This window comes from Periplaneta americana, chromosome 13 (genome assembly GCF_040183065.1).
Source record: "Periplaneta americana isolate PAMFEO1 chromosome 13, P.americana_PAMFEO1_priV1, whole genome shotgun sequence".
Taxonomy (NCBI): Eukaryota; Metazoa; Arthropoda; class Insecta; order Blattodea; family Blattidae; genus Periplaneta; species Periplaneta americana.
Window position 1 is genome coordinate 126,098,918 of NC_091129.1, and position 16,841 is coordinate 126,115,758.

Below are 16,841 nucleotides of genomic sequence, written 5' to 3' on the forward strand. Positions count from 1 at the left end.
ATTAAGCAAACAAAAACATGAGTGGGCTTCCGTTGTGGGATTTCCTAGGGGAGTCGACAAGAAATTGGAACATGCATAGCCTCCATAGCCCAAAAGAATTCCATTTCCCAGCTCTCTGTTTACAAATTGAGCTCGTAACATACTCATTGAAAATATTGTGTTGTCATGTGTAGAACCCTGCCAACGGGTTACAATATTCCAGAATTTCAATATGGTTCAGGCTATATATTGCCTGTACATTCACAGAAAATAAACCTTTCCTATATCGATAAAGTTCGGCATAATTTTAACCAGGTGATTGGATGGGGATGTGAGCAGTATATATAACCAATTACTCTTGGAAATCCTGACATGGCTGAAAATTCTCTCTGGGTTTCAAGTCGTTCCCTGTCTGAGGTTGGGGACTTTATGAGATCCTGCGATAACAAAGCAATTTCATACATAACATTCTTAACTACTCGGCAAATAGTTGATTTGTGGACCCCAACAAGATCACGTAAGACTGCCTGAAAAATTCCAACAGCATAAAATTTCAGCATTATTAGAACTTGGTTCATAGGAGAAAGTGGGAGGTTTCGATTTGTCTGTCTGCATATATTTGTTTCAATTCTTGAAAGTAACAAAACATACGAATCCTTATTTAACTTAAATCTTTGCTCAAATTCTCTGTCATTATACATAAAAACAATTCATGTTTACCACGGAAATGCCTTCTTCTTAATAATATTTTTTCATCCTAAAATTTCTTCATCAGAACTATTGTTACGCTATAACTATTTACTATATAAATTACAGTAACTGCACTATAACGAGAACAACCTAAATACTTGATCAATGATCAGTGACTTAACCAGCAAAAATCTGTTGATAAAATCTGATAGAAGACTAATCTCCGATCAAATACTGATTATTCTTTCTGCAACAGAAATAGAACTGATAGCCAATCAAACCCTCCTTGACCGTCAATCATATTTTGATCGGTGTTTCTGGAACCGGGCCTGAACTTGACGACAGTCCCACAACTTGAATTTCAACAACGTTTCACAGTATCGTAGCCTACATTATTCCTTGCATAATCAGTCATTGTGTGCTTGACTTTGTTACTCGTATAATATGGAAAAAAAGAACATAGTTTCCTAGAGACTTCTGTAACATTGAAAGTCGTGTATCAGAGATGAATGTAACCCCCGTCGTGTGTGTTGTGATTTTCTTTTGTTCTTTCATCTGAAAATGTCTGTGTGTTCCATTCGCCTCTCCGTGGCCCTCACTCCTTCCCTGTGTTACGCGGCCCAGCTGAATGGTTTTAACCAGCTATGTATCAATTTCACGAACGAGAAACTGCAGCAGTTTTTCAATCACCACATGTTCGTCCTCGAGCAAGAGGAATACGAGCGAGAGGGCATTCCTTGGGTCTTCATAGACTTTGGTCTGGACCTCCAGTCCACCATAAATCTGATCGAAAAGGTACCACAACTCAGTCCCTCTGTAACGGTAAACGCTCACTACCAGCAGTAAATCAGCAACTTACTATTTTTATTTTTTAAGTTGGCGTAATTTAAGCCAGTATTGTTTATTATTACATACATTACTCAGTAGAACATTCTTCGTCTGTTTTTAAGAAAATTTCTAACATTCTTGGTTTACAGTGCCAATAACAAAATATCATTTTGTTTGCACAGAACGCTGTAGTATGAAGATTAAAAGTGGCGATCCTTTTTATTTTGCAATAATTATAAAGATGGAGGGAGTAAGTACTTTACAATTCAGCTGTGCTTTGTATGTTGACCTGTATGGTTTTTAAGATGTTTTTTTGAGATGTTATTGAGAGAGAGAGCTCTCGGAAATGGTAAGCTGTGTAACATTTAAATTTTGAGACTAAAAACTTTTTTTTCTGTTTTAAATTTTTAGAAGAAACTCACACATTGTAATGTATATTTTTGTATAAACTTAATGTTTTGAAGCAAAAATTGCTATTCATCTTAAGGTTTAATTTTGCACGCAATTCCTTCTTAAAATGTTACGTTCTAATTTGTACTGAATTATTAAAACAAAATTAAGTCGGTAATAATTGTACTCACTCTAATCAACTTAGTACTGTAACAATGCTGATGTTGTGTGTGAAAAAAGTGCGCGATTGGAATGCACTAACATTTTAACAAACTATCTGCTAAAGCTCGCCGTGCATAACCGGTGTAGATAATTTGCTTAAAATGTATTGCATCCATGTCGCAATGATTTCAGCAACGTACATAAAACTTAAGTAGTTTCTTCATCACTTAAATTAATATCCAGTAATTTAATTAATATAACTGTGACACACTCTGCTTTCTCAGGTTCTTGTAAGAATTGCCCTTGGTCATTTGCGTTGTAAAAGCTTCAGTTAAATAATTATTATATAAATCCCCACAAAATCACAAAATAAGTAACTTTTTATTAATGTACTGTTTATTTCGACTAAAATTAAATACTTAAGTAACTACTACGTGAATGAAATGTAACGTTTACTGTAATTAATTAATAATGTCAACTGGTTTTACAACGTTTAATATTAATATAAATTTAATTACTATATAGAATTACTTAAGATCTCTTGTAGAGAAATATAATCTGCTTTCCCCCGAAAAGCAAGGTATTCTATCTCTTTTTATCTGTATTAAAATTTAGCACTTTTTGATATGATATATTCCTAAATACTTTTTTCGGCTCGGACTGAAAAATAAACGAGTCGTGCTATTGCAATATAACGGTTTAATTTCAACTCTTGCCAAAACAGTTATAAACGTGTACAAGGACACTTTATAATTGAATTTATGTATATTTTGTCTTGCGATTTAGCAGTGAGTTGAAGTTTATTTTATTAGAATGCCTGAAAGCACTGTCACACAATAGTATATATAATGTCTTCCTGAAAATAACATGCTATACTACTCTCTTCAAAATTCATGTTGTGAAGAAATGTGGTACTTTTGCAAAATGTTAACTGTGATAATATACTCTGTTATCCTAGCATTACTCGCCGTTTCTCGTTGATATCTTGCAAGACGGAACTGCAAGACGTAGTCATATCATTCTGTATGCACCTCTTCCTGTCATTTTATAACATTTCTTGTTCACGTTAAAATATCTTTATAACTGGACAATATCAGGAATATATGACGAAATCTTAGTTCCATTGCAAAAGTTACCAGCTTTATTTACATTCCTTGTACTATCTATCGTAACCTCAACTTAATTGTGATTTGTCTTCTTTCTTTGTGTGCTGATTTCTTTAGTCTTTCAAATATCTATCCGTCGTACTGTAAGTATCTCTAACTATGGCACCCGGTAATCTCACATCATTATTGAAGGTAAGTAATTCAAATATTATCCATTATTTTATTGTAGAATTTAGCGGCATTAGTTCTAGAAGATACAGAATCTCTATCTAAAGGATTCAACATCCTAATTCTAGTACAAAATATATTGACATATTTATAAAATATTTTTAAGAAACTTAGAATAGAAAATAACATTAGAGAAACACTCTTGACAAAATAATTCACCGTATTAAGAATCCGATGAGGTAAGGTGTCTGTATCAAGGAAAGAAATTAATTTTTATACCGTAAACTACATTATTATGCTGCCTGTAGAGAGTACTGGGAATCCGCAGACTCGCCAGGCTTCATTACCACTTAATTAAGGCTCTTATAATGCTTTAGATTATTAAATTAGTTGGCTCAAAAGTAAACAAAATTTTATTTCAAATTGCTGCTTTATAGTACTTTGTGGCTTACAATTTGGTGCTTTGTAAAAGTTGTAGAATTTGAAGTAACGTAGATAATGGAATTACTTATGTATTAAAATTATGTTCTGATATAAAATAGTCTTATTTATTGTTATAGTATTTATTCATTTTCATAAATATTACACATTTCAATCAAAAAGTCTCCTAATTATGTTGTAAAGATGGGTGAATTCAATTCGAAAATGAAATATTAAACTTTCAAAAAATTGCGCCAAAGTCACGATTACCTGGCTGTTTCTGCCCCCTGGTGTAAATAGATAAAGGACGTTAAGATAACACCATTCTAAGTGTTTCTTTGTTACATTTGTGGAAATATTCAACGTTTGTTTCAAATGACGTTATGTTCATTTGGATTTTTTATTTATTTTATACTGATAATAACCGTAAAGTATTATTTTATATATTTAACAGATTGCAGCATAAAGTAATTAATGTTAGAATAAAATAGACGTCTTGAAGTTGCGATAACCTACAAAGTGTTGTTTAGACATTTTTATTTCAGGAATATTACACTAAATTATCCACGAAATAGAGTCAGCAATATGGATGTGACTTGGTTCAGTTCGATAAATGTGGAATTTTTAATTTGCTGTTATTGTCACAAGTTTGTAGCACTTTATCAAACAACGGGTAGTCTGAAGTAATTTTTCCAAAACTACTAAATACAATTTTACGTTTGTAATGTTCTATGGAATTTCATTGTAATGCATTAATATATAATTTAGAAATTTATATGTACACATTTCACCCACCCTTACAACATATGAAAATACGTACACTAAAAATCGTTATGAAATCTGATCTAAGGCTTAGGAAGCTAAAATTAACTTAAGTAATTTCTTACTGCAATAGTTATGGATACAATACTAACAAAACAAATTTCACTTGCAGCCTATGGGTATCTTGTCAATCCTTGAGGAAGAGTCTATGTTCCCTAAGGCTACTGACAGGACCTTTGAGGAGAAGTTGATGAACAACCATCTGGGCAAGTCTCCCAACTTCCAGAAGCCTAAGCCACCTAAGCCTGGCCAGGTTGCTGCTCACTTTGCCATCGGTCACTATGCCGGCACTGTAAGTATGAAGTTTCACTCTAAAGACTTCAACAAACTTTATGCTCGACCATGCCGAAATGTAGTAATTGTACACCTGGTAGCAGTCCTTTAATGCTTGTCATTAAAGTACACCTATTCATTAAAGTTCAGGTTTTCGATTATTCTCGGATATGCAATCGAAAGACAACGAGGGAAACGTCACGGAGGCTGGAAATCCAATACTGTCGCAGAAGGTTATGTTCTGTTACTATAATAATTAGCGTTAATTGTAAATAATATTCAAATAAATTCAACTTGTCATCTCGTTTTTCAATTCTAAATCAATTTCCAGGTTATACATTCTCTGCATTACATCAAGGTCAATGATATTATTGTTCCTCGGAAAAAATCAATACTTTCGCGTCTGCGCACATTTCACAATTCAAGAGCTATGAGCAAGGTCACTTCCGATCTTCTGTCAGATACAAATAAAATGTATACTTCTGAATAATTTAAAGTTAGAAATATGGTCGAGCATAAAAAGTCGTATGAAACTTGCCTATAATTGTAATTAAGACGCTCGTATGAAAGTTATGAAACTCGCTTGCGCTCATTTCATAAACAAACATACTTGCGTCTTAATTACTAACATTATAGGCTCGTTGCATGATGTACTATTTCCATTCATACCTGTCCAAGTAAGACTGCTACTGACACTTCATTCTTGCACTCAGGTGTCCTACAACATCACAGGGTGGCTTGAGAAGAACAAGGATCCCCTGAATGACACGGTTGTTGACCAGTTCAAGAAGTCTAGCAACAAGCTGCTGGTAGAGATCTTCGCTGACCATCCTGGTCAGTCTGGTGCTGCTGATGCCGGTGGCGGTGGCAAGGGTAAGATTTGCATTGATGGCACATGCTGTTGCTTTTTACAATGGTGCCATTTTTGTAGCACATTTTTAAATTCCATGTTGATGTTGCTACGTCTATTTGATTTTGATAGCGCAAATATTATGTAACAGTAACAGAAATGTTAGATTCTCGAAAAGGGATGGATTATTCTCGTTTGTAACACTTGACTGCTCATCGGGTCTGAAAGGAATTAATTAAAACAGGAATTCGAAAGTAATTAGAAAATACAGATAACTATTTTTATGCTTAGACGTCACAGTGGTCTAGTGTCTAGTGCGCAGGACATAATCCTTAGAACTGGGTTTCATATGGATGGAAAATGAAAAATCAAGTGCCCGCCATTAGCAAAAAAATGCTGTTTACACACTTCTGGATATTATCTGACTACACAGATATCGATTTACGTCGAATTACAGACACAATATGTTTGATAAATTACTGCTCGCTTAAAGCCTATATTGTTTTTACAATAGGGTACCAGACAAACTTACTTACTTACTTACTGGCTTTTAAGGAACCCGGAGGTTCATTGCCTCCCTCACATAAGCCCGCCATTGGTCCCTATCCTGAGCAAGATCCCTATCTATCATCATATCCCACCTCTCGGCCTCCCTAAAGGTCTTTTTCCCTCCGGGCTCCCAACTAACACTCTATATGCATTTCTGGATTCGCCCATACGTGCTACATGCCCTGCCCATCTCAAACGACTGGATTTAATGTTCCTAATTATGTCAGGTGAAGAATACAATGCGTGCAGTTCTGTGTTGTGTAACTTTCTCCATTCTCCTGTAACTTCATCCCTCTTAGCCCCAAATATTTTCCTAAGCACCTTATTCTCAAACACCCTTAATCTCTGTTCCTCTCGCAAAGTGAGAGTCCAAGTTTCACAACCATACAAACTACTCGTATAATTTATTGAATAGTCTTCAGGTAAAATTACTTTTGAGATTTACCTGAAAAACATATTGTTAATATGAATTGGCAACATTGTTTTTTACTAATGGCGGGCTCTCAACTTGCGTCACTCACCCAAGCGTCGCCATCGAACAGGCGACGCGCCGAAACTTATAGTTCTTTCAACCGTCATGAAGGCTTTGTCCTTGGTTCACCATAGGAGGCGACCTACGTAAGACCATATGATGATGATTAATGGTAGGGGAAACGGGAGTACCCCGCGAAAACCTACCATTAAACATCGTCTTTGTCCAGCACAATTTTCAGCTGGACTCACCCGAATTAGAACCCGGGTTACCAGCGTGGAAAGCCGAAGCTCCAGTTGTTCGGATAACAGTGTGCTTTAACTTGACAACAATGGCAAGAAAAGTTGTTAGAATAAATAGAGGTCATAACTTGCCCGCGACTGAATTACTCGTAGTGCAAATGAAGCTATCTTTCAGAAGAAAATTACGCATAATTACTTTGAAATTAACTTGAAAAACGTAGTATCAACACGACTTGGCAACATTGACAGGAGGAGTTGTGAGAATAATAGAGGTATTTATACATAGTTTTAAAAAGTTATGACTGAATAATTAGTTTCTTGTGAAGTTATTGTCCAGAAGGATATGAGTAGTTAAATGTATAAAGTTATAAATTTGACTAATAGTATTTTAAATAATCACATGATTCATTTCTGAAATATTTATGTTTTAATTGGCCTAAGTGATTAAAAGTAAATATCCATTTTGAAAGATATGACATCACATTTCATTTTTAATGATAATATTAAAAATGCTCTTTTTAACATTTGATAATGAAAAATTTATTTGTACTGGTATAAAAATCCTAACTTGATAGTTTTTATTCTGAAAAACCTTCGAACATTTTTATTGAATTTGTTTGCATGATACATAGAAACCATTGCAACACTCCTATACCTTATAATCACTTCAAAGTATTTCAACTCCACTAGAATTCAATTTTCAGAATGAAGAATCATTTGGAAGAATGTACAGGTAATCCCGCAACAATCATAACATTACACCACTCTTTAATGCTATAACCTTCTTCAACATCTATGCTTGAATCATCTATAAAATATGCTGAATTTTATCGGTATCTTAATTTCTTCCACAAATACTTAGTACTCATGTTATATTCTTTGTGCTTAAACTTCATTTTTGAACTATAATGCAATGGATTTATTTTGTGTATGCTAGGTTGTTCTATTGTTCTCCGTTATGGACTGCAGTAAAAGGTTGGTTGATACAGCGAACATCATTGTAAACCTATACTTTCAAAATAATTGCATAATGTGTTTGAATTACAAACTCCAAGGCTAATGCCAGTTTTAGCAAGGTTTTCTTGCACGCAGAAAAAAGTTAATTCCCATAGAATCTATTGAAATTAAGAAACAAAGTCTTGCAATAATAGTAATATGCGTTACAAGAGCGGTATGTTGAAATTTTCATGTTCGAGGAAAAGTTTGAAAAAGCGAAACGTAGTTGAGCTTTTTTAATTTCCGAGAATTGAAAGAAAACATACCGCTCGTGTATTGTACATTATTTTGTGCGAAGATCGTTTATTACATACTTGAAAGAGAAATTTCTAATTAGTTGCAATGAAATCTCCATCTTGGTTTCTGTTCAATGACGGCAAATTTGCAAAACAAAAATATCTATCTTCAACATTGTTGCTTTAAAACGTTTTCTGTGTTTACTATACTCCAGCAGGCCGTGATATACGTCTGTCTTTTTTTTCCCCCCAATCTATGATGAGTCTGGAATCTTGTTGATTTTTTCACGGCTTCCTTAATGTTACTTGCATCACTAATGCAGCAACTTTAGTGGAGTTGTAGATTTTACTTATTTTTTGCAAATATTTAAAAACAATAATTAAGAGTGTAATTTAGGTGAAATTGCAGTGATAAGTTTCCAATTTATAATTATTACTATATTGAAAGTCTCTAAAAATAATATGTTAAAAGCCTAAAGCAGTAAAATCAATATGTCACTTAAGCGGTAAGAAGAGGGAAATAATTGTTATGTGTGTTAGGTTGGGAATATTGAATGTGGAATTTTAGACTTTCCGCGGATTGGTTTTGTGCGGAAACCAAGCAAATAAGCACGATCTCGCACAAAATATGTTATTTCTCTTTATGTTCGTTGTACTGACATTATCAATCGACAATAATTTATTTCACCATTTAATTCTTAACAAAACTAAATCATTGATTTATTGTCTTTTTACAAAAAAAATTAACCAAATAATAGTAATGTTAGTTTAAAGAGTCTAAACTTGTCGTTTTATAAATAATTGTGAGAGAAGTGACTTCTAAATGTTCAATATTTGAATGTTACTTCCTTCCCATGATTCAGGAGGTGTGAAGAGACCGAAGGGCTCCGGATTCCAGACCGTTTCCGTCTTATACCGGGTAAATACTGTCGTCTGCCAGTACCGGTGACCGGACAGGCCAAGACTCTGCTCCGAACTCCTTCCACTCCTTTTCCTTATAGCCTTCTTTAGTTTTTCCATAGCAGGGTAATGTAACCTGATCGGGACAAACTTTACGAAGCACAAATGTCAAACTCATACATGTTTAAAAATGGATGTATCAATTATGAAATCCTTTTATTTGGAAAAATAATTTGTCAGTTAGAAATTGTTAAGAATTGACATCAGTGCTTCGATAAATCCATATCCGGTACAACGCCTAACCTTCATAGAAGTCAGCTCACAGTCGAAGTAAACCAACGTCGATAAGAAATTATTGGTGCCTTTGGAACAAAATCGACCTTATAATATCTAAGGGTATTTTTACCATCATACTAGATATATTAAGTAATCTAATAGTAATAATACAACGATCATATTAGTTCACTTTATTGGGATAGAATAAAAAATTCTTACAGTATATAAAAATGTTGGTTTGGTCCATCGCAGTTGATAAAGAGTCGTAAAATAAACCAATTAAAAAAATAAAGTCGCTACACTGTACCAGGCTGTGAAGTATTAGGAACTGGACCATAAATTATTCACAGCAATAGAGTATAAAACACAGGGGCGTACGCAAGGGTGGGGTTACAGGGTTTGAACCCTTCCCCTTGAACTTAAAAAAATGAAATATTTGGATTTGAATATTTTTTTCTCCATAATGATTCTCCTTTCTCTAATTTTTCACTGTCAGAGTAAAAAAATCTACATCGACATAAGGCATAGCCCTCTACCCATCGTTCAATATATTCATCATATCAATTTCATTCTTCATTATTGTGTTTAATTAAATTTATTTCTATATATTTTATTATTTTCATGGATTTTTCTGTTATATAAAGTAAAGTGTCTTACCTATCATGTACCCATACAAATAGCCTTTGACTAAATATATCCTGGTTGAGACAAGTTACCTGGTTGGGGTTTTTTCCGGGGTTTTCCCTCAACCGATTGAAGCAGAATTGCTGGGTAACTTTCGACGTTGGAACCCGAACTCATTTCGCCATCATTAATTCACATATCATTATAGCCCGGGTTCAGTTCATGGTGCAGCGTGCTGTACTTGTACAAGAGCGTGACCGTTCGGTTACACAATCATTCACAGAATAGGAGTGGTAAGCACAATAAGTCCCAGGATGCAGTCCCTCCTCTGTAAAAAAGAGAGAAAAAAAATATAATAATGAGACAAGCATCTTTTATTATACAAAATTAAACAGAAGTTAAAATCTGTTAAAAATTAGGTGGATGTGAAAAAATTACGTTTCAAAGATTTTATAAGGATATTCATGAATATGTTCTATTAGAACACAGTCTAATATTAATAAATACATCGTAACATAATAATAATAATATACAAAAATTTAAAATACTAATAATGTAAATTGTAAACAGTTTTAATTATAACCTCCCCTTTGACAAAATTCTGCGTACGCGCCTGGTAAACATAACTGGAACTGTATTGACAGAGGCTTAGAAACTACTGAGCAGTAGTGAGCCTACAAATTCGCAATGTTTTAGAGATTTTATTTGAAAATTGCATGTCATTCCAAATAAGAGAATGAAGCTAGATCTATGTAAGACGTGAAGCTTATCTTGACGTGAGCTGACGTTCAACAAGTAACTCCGCTCTGCTCTCTTTCTGTCTGTGTGTCTACTCTCTCTATGTGTGCCTTGTCTTCTCTGTTGTCTCTACTAGGTGGCCGTGGCAAGAAGGGCGGTGGTTTCGCCACCGTATCTTCCTCCTACAAGGTGCGCCGTCCAGATCCTGTCTTCGGGACTCTCTCGTCAACTATGGCGCCGAATTCTCATGCCTCCCACAACCCATTTCGAACTGATACTGTTTTTGTTACATAATTTTTAGCTCCACTTTAAAATCCAAGCTGCTTATTGGACATTTCTGTTTCTGGCTTAATACGCGAATGAGAATTCGACGCCAAGGTGTCGTAGATGAGACATTCGCCTCCATTTGAGTGATGTAGTGAGATTTTTGATTATGCGAAAATTTGCGTGATTTGGCCACGTCAAATAGAATTTCACGTAAAGATTTATATCTCCTTCTCGTACTTCTAACTTGGTTTATTTATTACAATTATAATCCACGCTTTCTTTTACATTTTACGGAACTCTCTTGTTTTAATTCAGATGTTAATATTTCAGTTCTCCTCAGATTGAATGTAAACATAAATTTATAATTCGCGAATGCGATACATATTTTAACTTCGCAAAACGCACGAATTCTCTTTCTGTTCTTTTCCAAACCTGTTGTATCAATATTTCAAACTATATAAATTTCTGCAAATATTATTCGTAAAATGATAGACAATAAATGTTACTTATAAATAATGTAGATATTTAGCATATGACGTTACGTTTGACATATTTATTTGAATTTTCAAACAGTGCTAATATGCATCACACGAACAACCTTTACATATCTGAAATATTTTTAATTTACTACTCAGAATCGAAGGATCTTGGTAAAGTTCAAGTAGTGTTATTTAATAGACTATTACATCGTGTAAAATATAAACAAAGTCTTCGAATCAATTTTGAGTTTCTTAGATTTCAGAAGTAGATGTTTGATATATTTAATTAAATAACTTAATTTTTCACTTACAATAATCACTGCTTCATCTTAAGCACATGTTTAAGAAATACAATATTAACTCGTTTTTCTTCAAACTCGAAGACGTTGTTTTAGCAAGACTCTATTGAGACTGAATACTATTTCAGCATCACAATATTTCCATACGTCATAGTACGATAAAATAACACCCTTAGGCTATCTACGTATTTTAAAAAAGGCTGTTCTTCATGGAGTGCTACATTCCAACAAAATTGCATTTTTTTAACTTCACGAAATATATATATTTTATTTTATACCCATTCACCTTCATAGCGTCTAAATGTAACATCTTTACCTATTTATTATTAGTATGATGTACTGAAGTACATATGATAATTTCCGTGTAGGAATTCTGCATTATCGTATGGTGAAGACTGGGTAGAGGATAAAGTGCCAGCACGTAGAGCTGAAAACTCGAGTTCGAGTCCCGGTGCCTGAAAGAATTTTTCTCCGTTCTACCCATTTTTCACCATATTTATCTATTTAATCAAATGTCATAATTTTGCTATCTGAAAATTTAAGAACTGTGCATTAAATTTTCACTTAATGATGCATACTTTCCTCAGTATCTCGAATCTTATGGACCCAATATATTTAAAATTATTTTGAAGCTATTTTACGATTAACTCATATATTAGGTCTGAAGTGTAGCGTGTGCTGAAATTTGCACCACAGTTTTAAGAGCAACTTTTCTCTGAACTCTCTCGCTTACATTTCCCCGTATCAGTTTACGTATATTTTTTACTATGCGAGTTATAGACGTTAGACACAATGGCGTGGTCAGATCAGTTAGATGATAGCTGTTTGTTGTTACAGTAGTGTTTAGTTAGTTGGCTTGGAGAGAGTGCGGCCTTCCTCTTGGACTGGGACAGATGCCGGCGCTCCTTTGGCTGTATTTATTCCCACCTCCTCGTCGTCAGATATCTACAGACACAATCTGGCCGACGGAATGCGCATATTTTGACGAGAACAAGTCTTCTGAAGAAGCGATAATTATGTTTACTTACTCATTTAATTCTGTTCTCAGAAAGATCTATTTTTCTTTTAATCTTTAAGACTAGCCACTCTGTCTTTGGAACAATTAATTTACCTTAACTGTCTTTCTGCAGCAATATTCTGCATTAAAAGCACCGTATGCTTATACTTCAATGACTTGACAGTCGCTGTACCTTCAGAAGCATTCTTCTCAACGTTGTATTATTTTGGTGCATGAACCAACGACCATCTAGTTTATACTTATTTTATTTATGATCCATTAACCTATTTCTTGCTTTTGCTGTGGTTCTTCAAATGTGCACTGAAGTTGTATATGATATATTCTCAATTAGGAAAACAGACAACTTATTTTTTATATTATTGATACCGGCAATGTACAAGAATTAGTCTTTAAAGTGGACACATATCTGTACAATATTTAAGCAGGCTAATCAAATTTTGCTATTTGCATATTGCCTTAATATTTTTTTACTTTAAAATATAACTTTTAAATGTGCACTTTTGTTGGTACCAATTTTCTTTCTAACATAGAATTAGTGTGTTTTATTTGCAAAGAGATTTGAAAGTGTGGTTTATTTTGTTTTTTTAGTGTAGTGTACCGGTATATAATTATGATGTGTGTGTTTTGAACGTATGGTTGTATATTAGTGTTCGTATGACTGTACGAGTGAAAGAGAGAAGTAAGTACACGTAAAATGATGCTATTAAATAATTTTATTAATTCATTTATAAAGTCCACGTATCAATCCAGTATATATTTCTGTGCCTTAAAGATAATGCATGATAAATCCAAATTTGTAGATTCTAAGATTACTCTGTTTTGTTAGAGTACACCTGGATGCATACTCTGTTAAGTCCTGAGACGATTGATTTGGAATTGAATGTATTTTTTCAAAAGAACATGAAAACATATTAGGGACACCCTATGATAAGTCCCACAAAATTCTCTTTACTTCTATGCGTGTCTTATAATTTTCAAGGTATACTATTATTCCACCATATATAAACTAATAGGAAAAGGTTTGTAACTTTACCAGGTAGGAAAGAAAGAACTGAAATTTGTTTTTGCCTGTGTTCTAAAGCTGATAAAATATACTTATTATACAATACCTTTAAGGTACAGATTTATGTAATTGCATTATATTTATTTCTATTTGCAAGTTCTCTTTTAGTTTTAACGTCAGATTCTTGCCATGTTTCAGTTCAATTAAGGCCTAATATATAAACATTTTTGTTACTCAAAATATCCAATTTAAAAGCACTGAATTCATAAAAAGGAAGAAAATAATGTATTTCAGAACGTAATTAACTGCAAAAAATTGTTTCAAGTTCCACTGTTAAAATCCGTAACTTTATGCAATATACCTGAAATGACAATTTCTTCAAGCCCAAATCTTTCCGAAAAACAAACGAAAAAATAATCAATGCTCTTGTCCCTACTACAGGAGCAGCTCAACAACCTGATGACCACCCTGAGGAGCACCCAGCCTCACTTCGTCCGTTGTATCATCCCCAACGAGTTGAAGCAGGCAGGTCAGTAGTTGTGGAATTCCAATCTAATCTTGGAAACCACTTGTATACACTAACACGAGCTTCAAAGTTTGTAAGCTATGTCTCAAAGTTGAGTGCGTGTGAACGACATCACGTTTTGTTCTCTCAATAGGTCTCATCGACTCCCATCTGGTAATGCACCAGCTGACTTGTAACGGTGTACTTGAGGGTATCCGTATCTGTCGTAAGGGCTTCCCCAACAGGATGGTATACCCTGACTTCAAGCTCCGGTAAGGAAACAAAATTTATTTAACTCCATAAAGCATACCCTCTTGTATAATTTTCAGAAAACTCTTTCCGGATTTCTAATTAAAAATAAACCGTTAATTGTTATCTCATTAGCGCAATTCCAGATATGGTTCAATTAATACGGAAACCATATTTATTATTATTTTTAAAACGTGGCAGGGAATTTACTGAATTCTTATAATTACGTGAAACATTTATGCTGTTCGTGATTATTATCATTTTGAGCATGATTAGGATTGTAATGACATTTGGGATTTGAAATGAAATTAAGGGTCCAAGGGAATAACGATCCAAGTCCATTTTTTTTAAATTAGCTAATGGTGCCATTTGTTAGAAGAGTTCAAGTACTATCTTCTAAATGTCATTTCATTGGAGAAAATTGATCAGAGTCCTAAATATGAGGGATATAAATTTGAATCCAAATGGAAGAATGATCAAAGACCTTTAATTCTTGTGAGACAAAATAAGAACATGGTTTATTGGCATGTTTGAAGGTACATAATTTGTCGTTAGGTTGACCAAACTGTATTGATGCTGAATTAAATTTTGTTACCATTGTTGATAGTGTTTAATCGAAAGACTGTTGTCGCTCGCTTGAATAATATTAAGTAAAGTTATCCTTAATTGAAAATGGAAATGGAAGTAATACCAATCCTGGCAGTATTGAAATCAACTGCAGTGGATGATGATGATGATGATGATGATGATGAATCATTTACACCACCAAATTTAGATGTAAGATGAAAACTGAAAACTTTAACTTTTTCCGCATCTATTTATGTCAAATCACTGCAAATATTGATCGTTTTTCCATAACAGAGAGTATAGTGACAATATGTTCGATGGGACATTGTTGTGAAAAACAGTATATAAGACTCAAACAGTTTCATAATATTATTTATACTATCCCTAAGTGTACTTCTTAATCAATATTAAATTTTACTCTTTCTCAGTCACTGTGTAAATGGGTTTTTAAGATTCAACATTGAATAACTTTTTTTTTTTTAAGAAAGTGTGACTATAATCGTTATTCCCCTGGATCCTTCAAATATTAATATTTCTTTTCATTTCTGTTTTTATACTTCTTACATTTAAATTTAATGGAATTATCTCGAGACAAGAATGAGTAAAAAACGATTCACACATAAATCTGGTGCCAATGATTTGTTTCTAATGAATGATAATATGAAATTACAATTAAGTGCATTCATTTGGAAATTAATATTGCAATTAAGTACTTTAGAGTTATATTGTATTAAATAAATTATTTTGTCTTTATATTCCCGGCATTTATTAATCACCCCATTTGTTTGCAAATAATAATGAATTCATTATATCACATTTATTTCTCCTTTATGTTTCTTGGCTTCTGACTGGATTCAAAATTATTTTGTTTTAAACACATCATAATTTCAGTCATCCAAAGCCTGCTGTAAATAATTGACGTCACCGTATTAACAGAAGATGTGACCAGATTTCTCATAAGCGCATAAACGTTTCATGTTAAAATATTAATAATAATTTGAGTTTAATTAGTTGATTTCACACATTCTCCACTAATATATTGCTTATTTCACCGTGTTTTAAACTTATATTTTTGTTGTATATGAATGTTTCAAACTTGTATTTTTTAATGTGAATATTTAATATTCCAGGCAATCATCTGTGGCATTTAAGTCATATGTAAGATGTTAATTTTATTAAGCTGATTATAGATGGAGTTGTTGTTCCTTCATTTAGAAACTCGTGTCATAGTATGTTACATAGAGAACATAATTTTAACTGCTTTATATTCTGGGTGATTCATATACTTTACCTTCTCTCTTATTGTAGTGAAGACATACTCATTTGTTTGACACTTCACAAAAACCAGAGTGATTATTATTTACTAGGAAAATATCAAAACTTGGAAAAAGTAGATATGTTTCCCTTATGAGGCGCAAAAAATCCTGATGACAGCGCTTTGTTTCTTAAAGTTACATGATCTTAGCCCCCGCTACCATGCAAAAGGAGTCTGACCCGAAGATTGCCGCCTCTAAGTGTCTGGAAGAAGTCGGTCTGGACCCTGACAGCTACCGTATCGGCCACACCAAGGCAAGAAGGGAAATTCATTTCGTGTTGTCCCCTATTCCTCGCTCCCATTTTGTGCTCCTCAGCTCTCAACTCAACTCACTCCGGCAACGTGAAGGCAAGCTACCTTCATACGAATCTCTCAGACATTGAGTTTTCATTTTGGCTCCTTGTAGCTTCCATTCGTA

At 33.7% G+C, this 16,841-nt stretch overlaps 1 protein-coding gene across 50 annotated transcripts in view; it reads left to right on the plus strand.

The window, feature by feature from the left end:
- Mhc (myosin heavy chain) overlaps positions 1-16,841 on the plus strand; it is a 100,340-nt gene that overhangs the window by 46,160 nt on the left and 37,339 nt on the right. For 20 of the 50 annotated variants that reach the window (XM_069844115.1, XM_069844130.1, XM_069844116.1 and 17 more), the window contains exons 15-19: positions 4,678-4,857; positions 5,552-5,711; positions 10,858-10,910; positions 14,229-14,316; positions 14,447-14,564. In XM_069844115.1, the coding sequence (XP_069700216.1) occupies positions 4,678-4,857; positions 5,552-5,711; positions 10,858-10,910; positions 14,229-14,316; positions 14,447-14,564 (599 nt within the window). Of the gene's footprint in view, positions 1-4,677; positions 4,858-5,551; positions 5,712-9,046; positions 9,103-10,857; positions 10,911-14,228; positions 14,317-14,446; positions 14,565-16,559; positions 16,678-16,841 lie in introns of all 50 variants that reach the window. The other 30 variants (XM_069844141.1, XM_069844140.1, XM_069844127.1 and 27 more) reach the window with 3 other exon arrangements.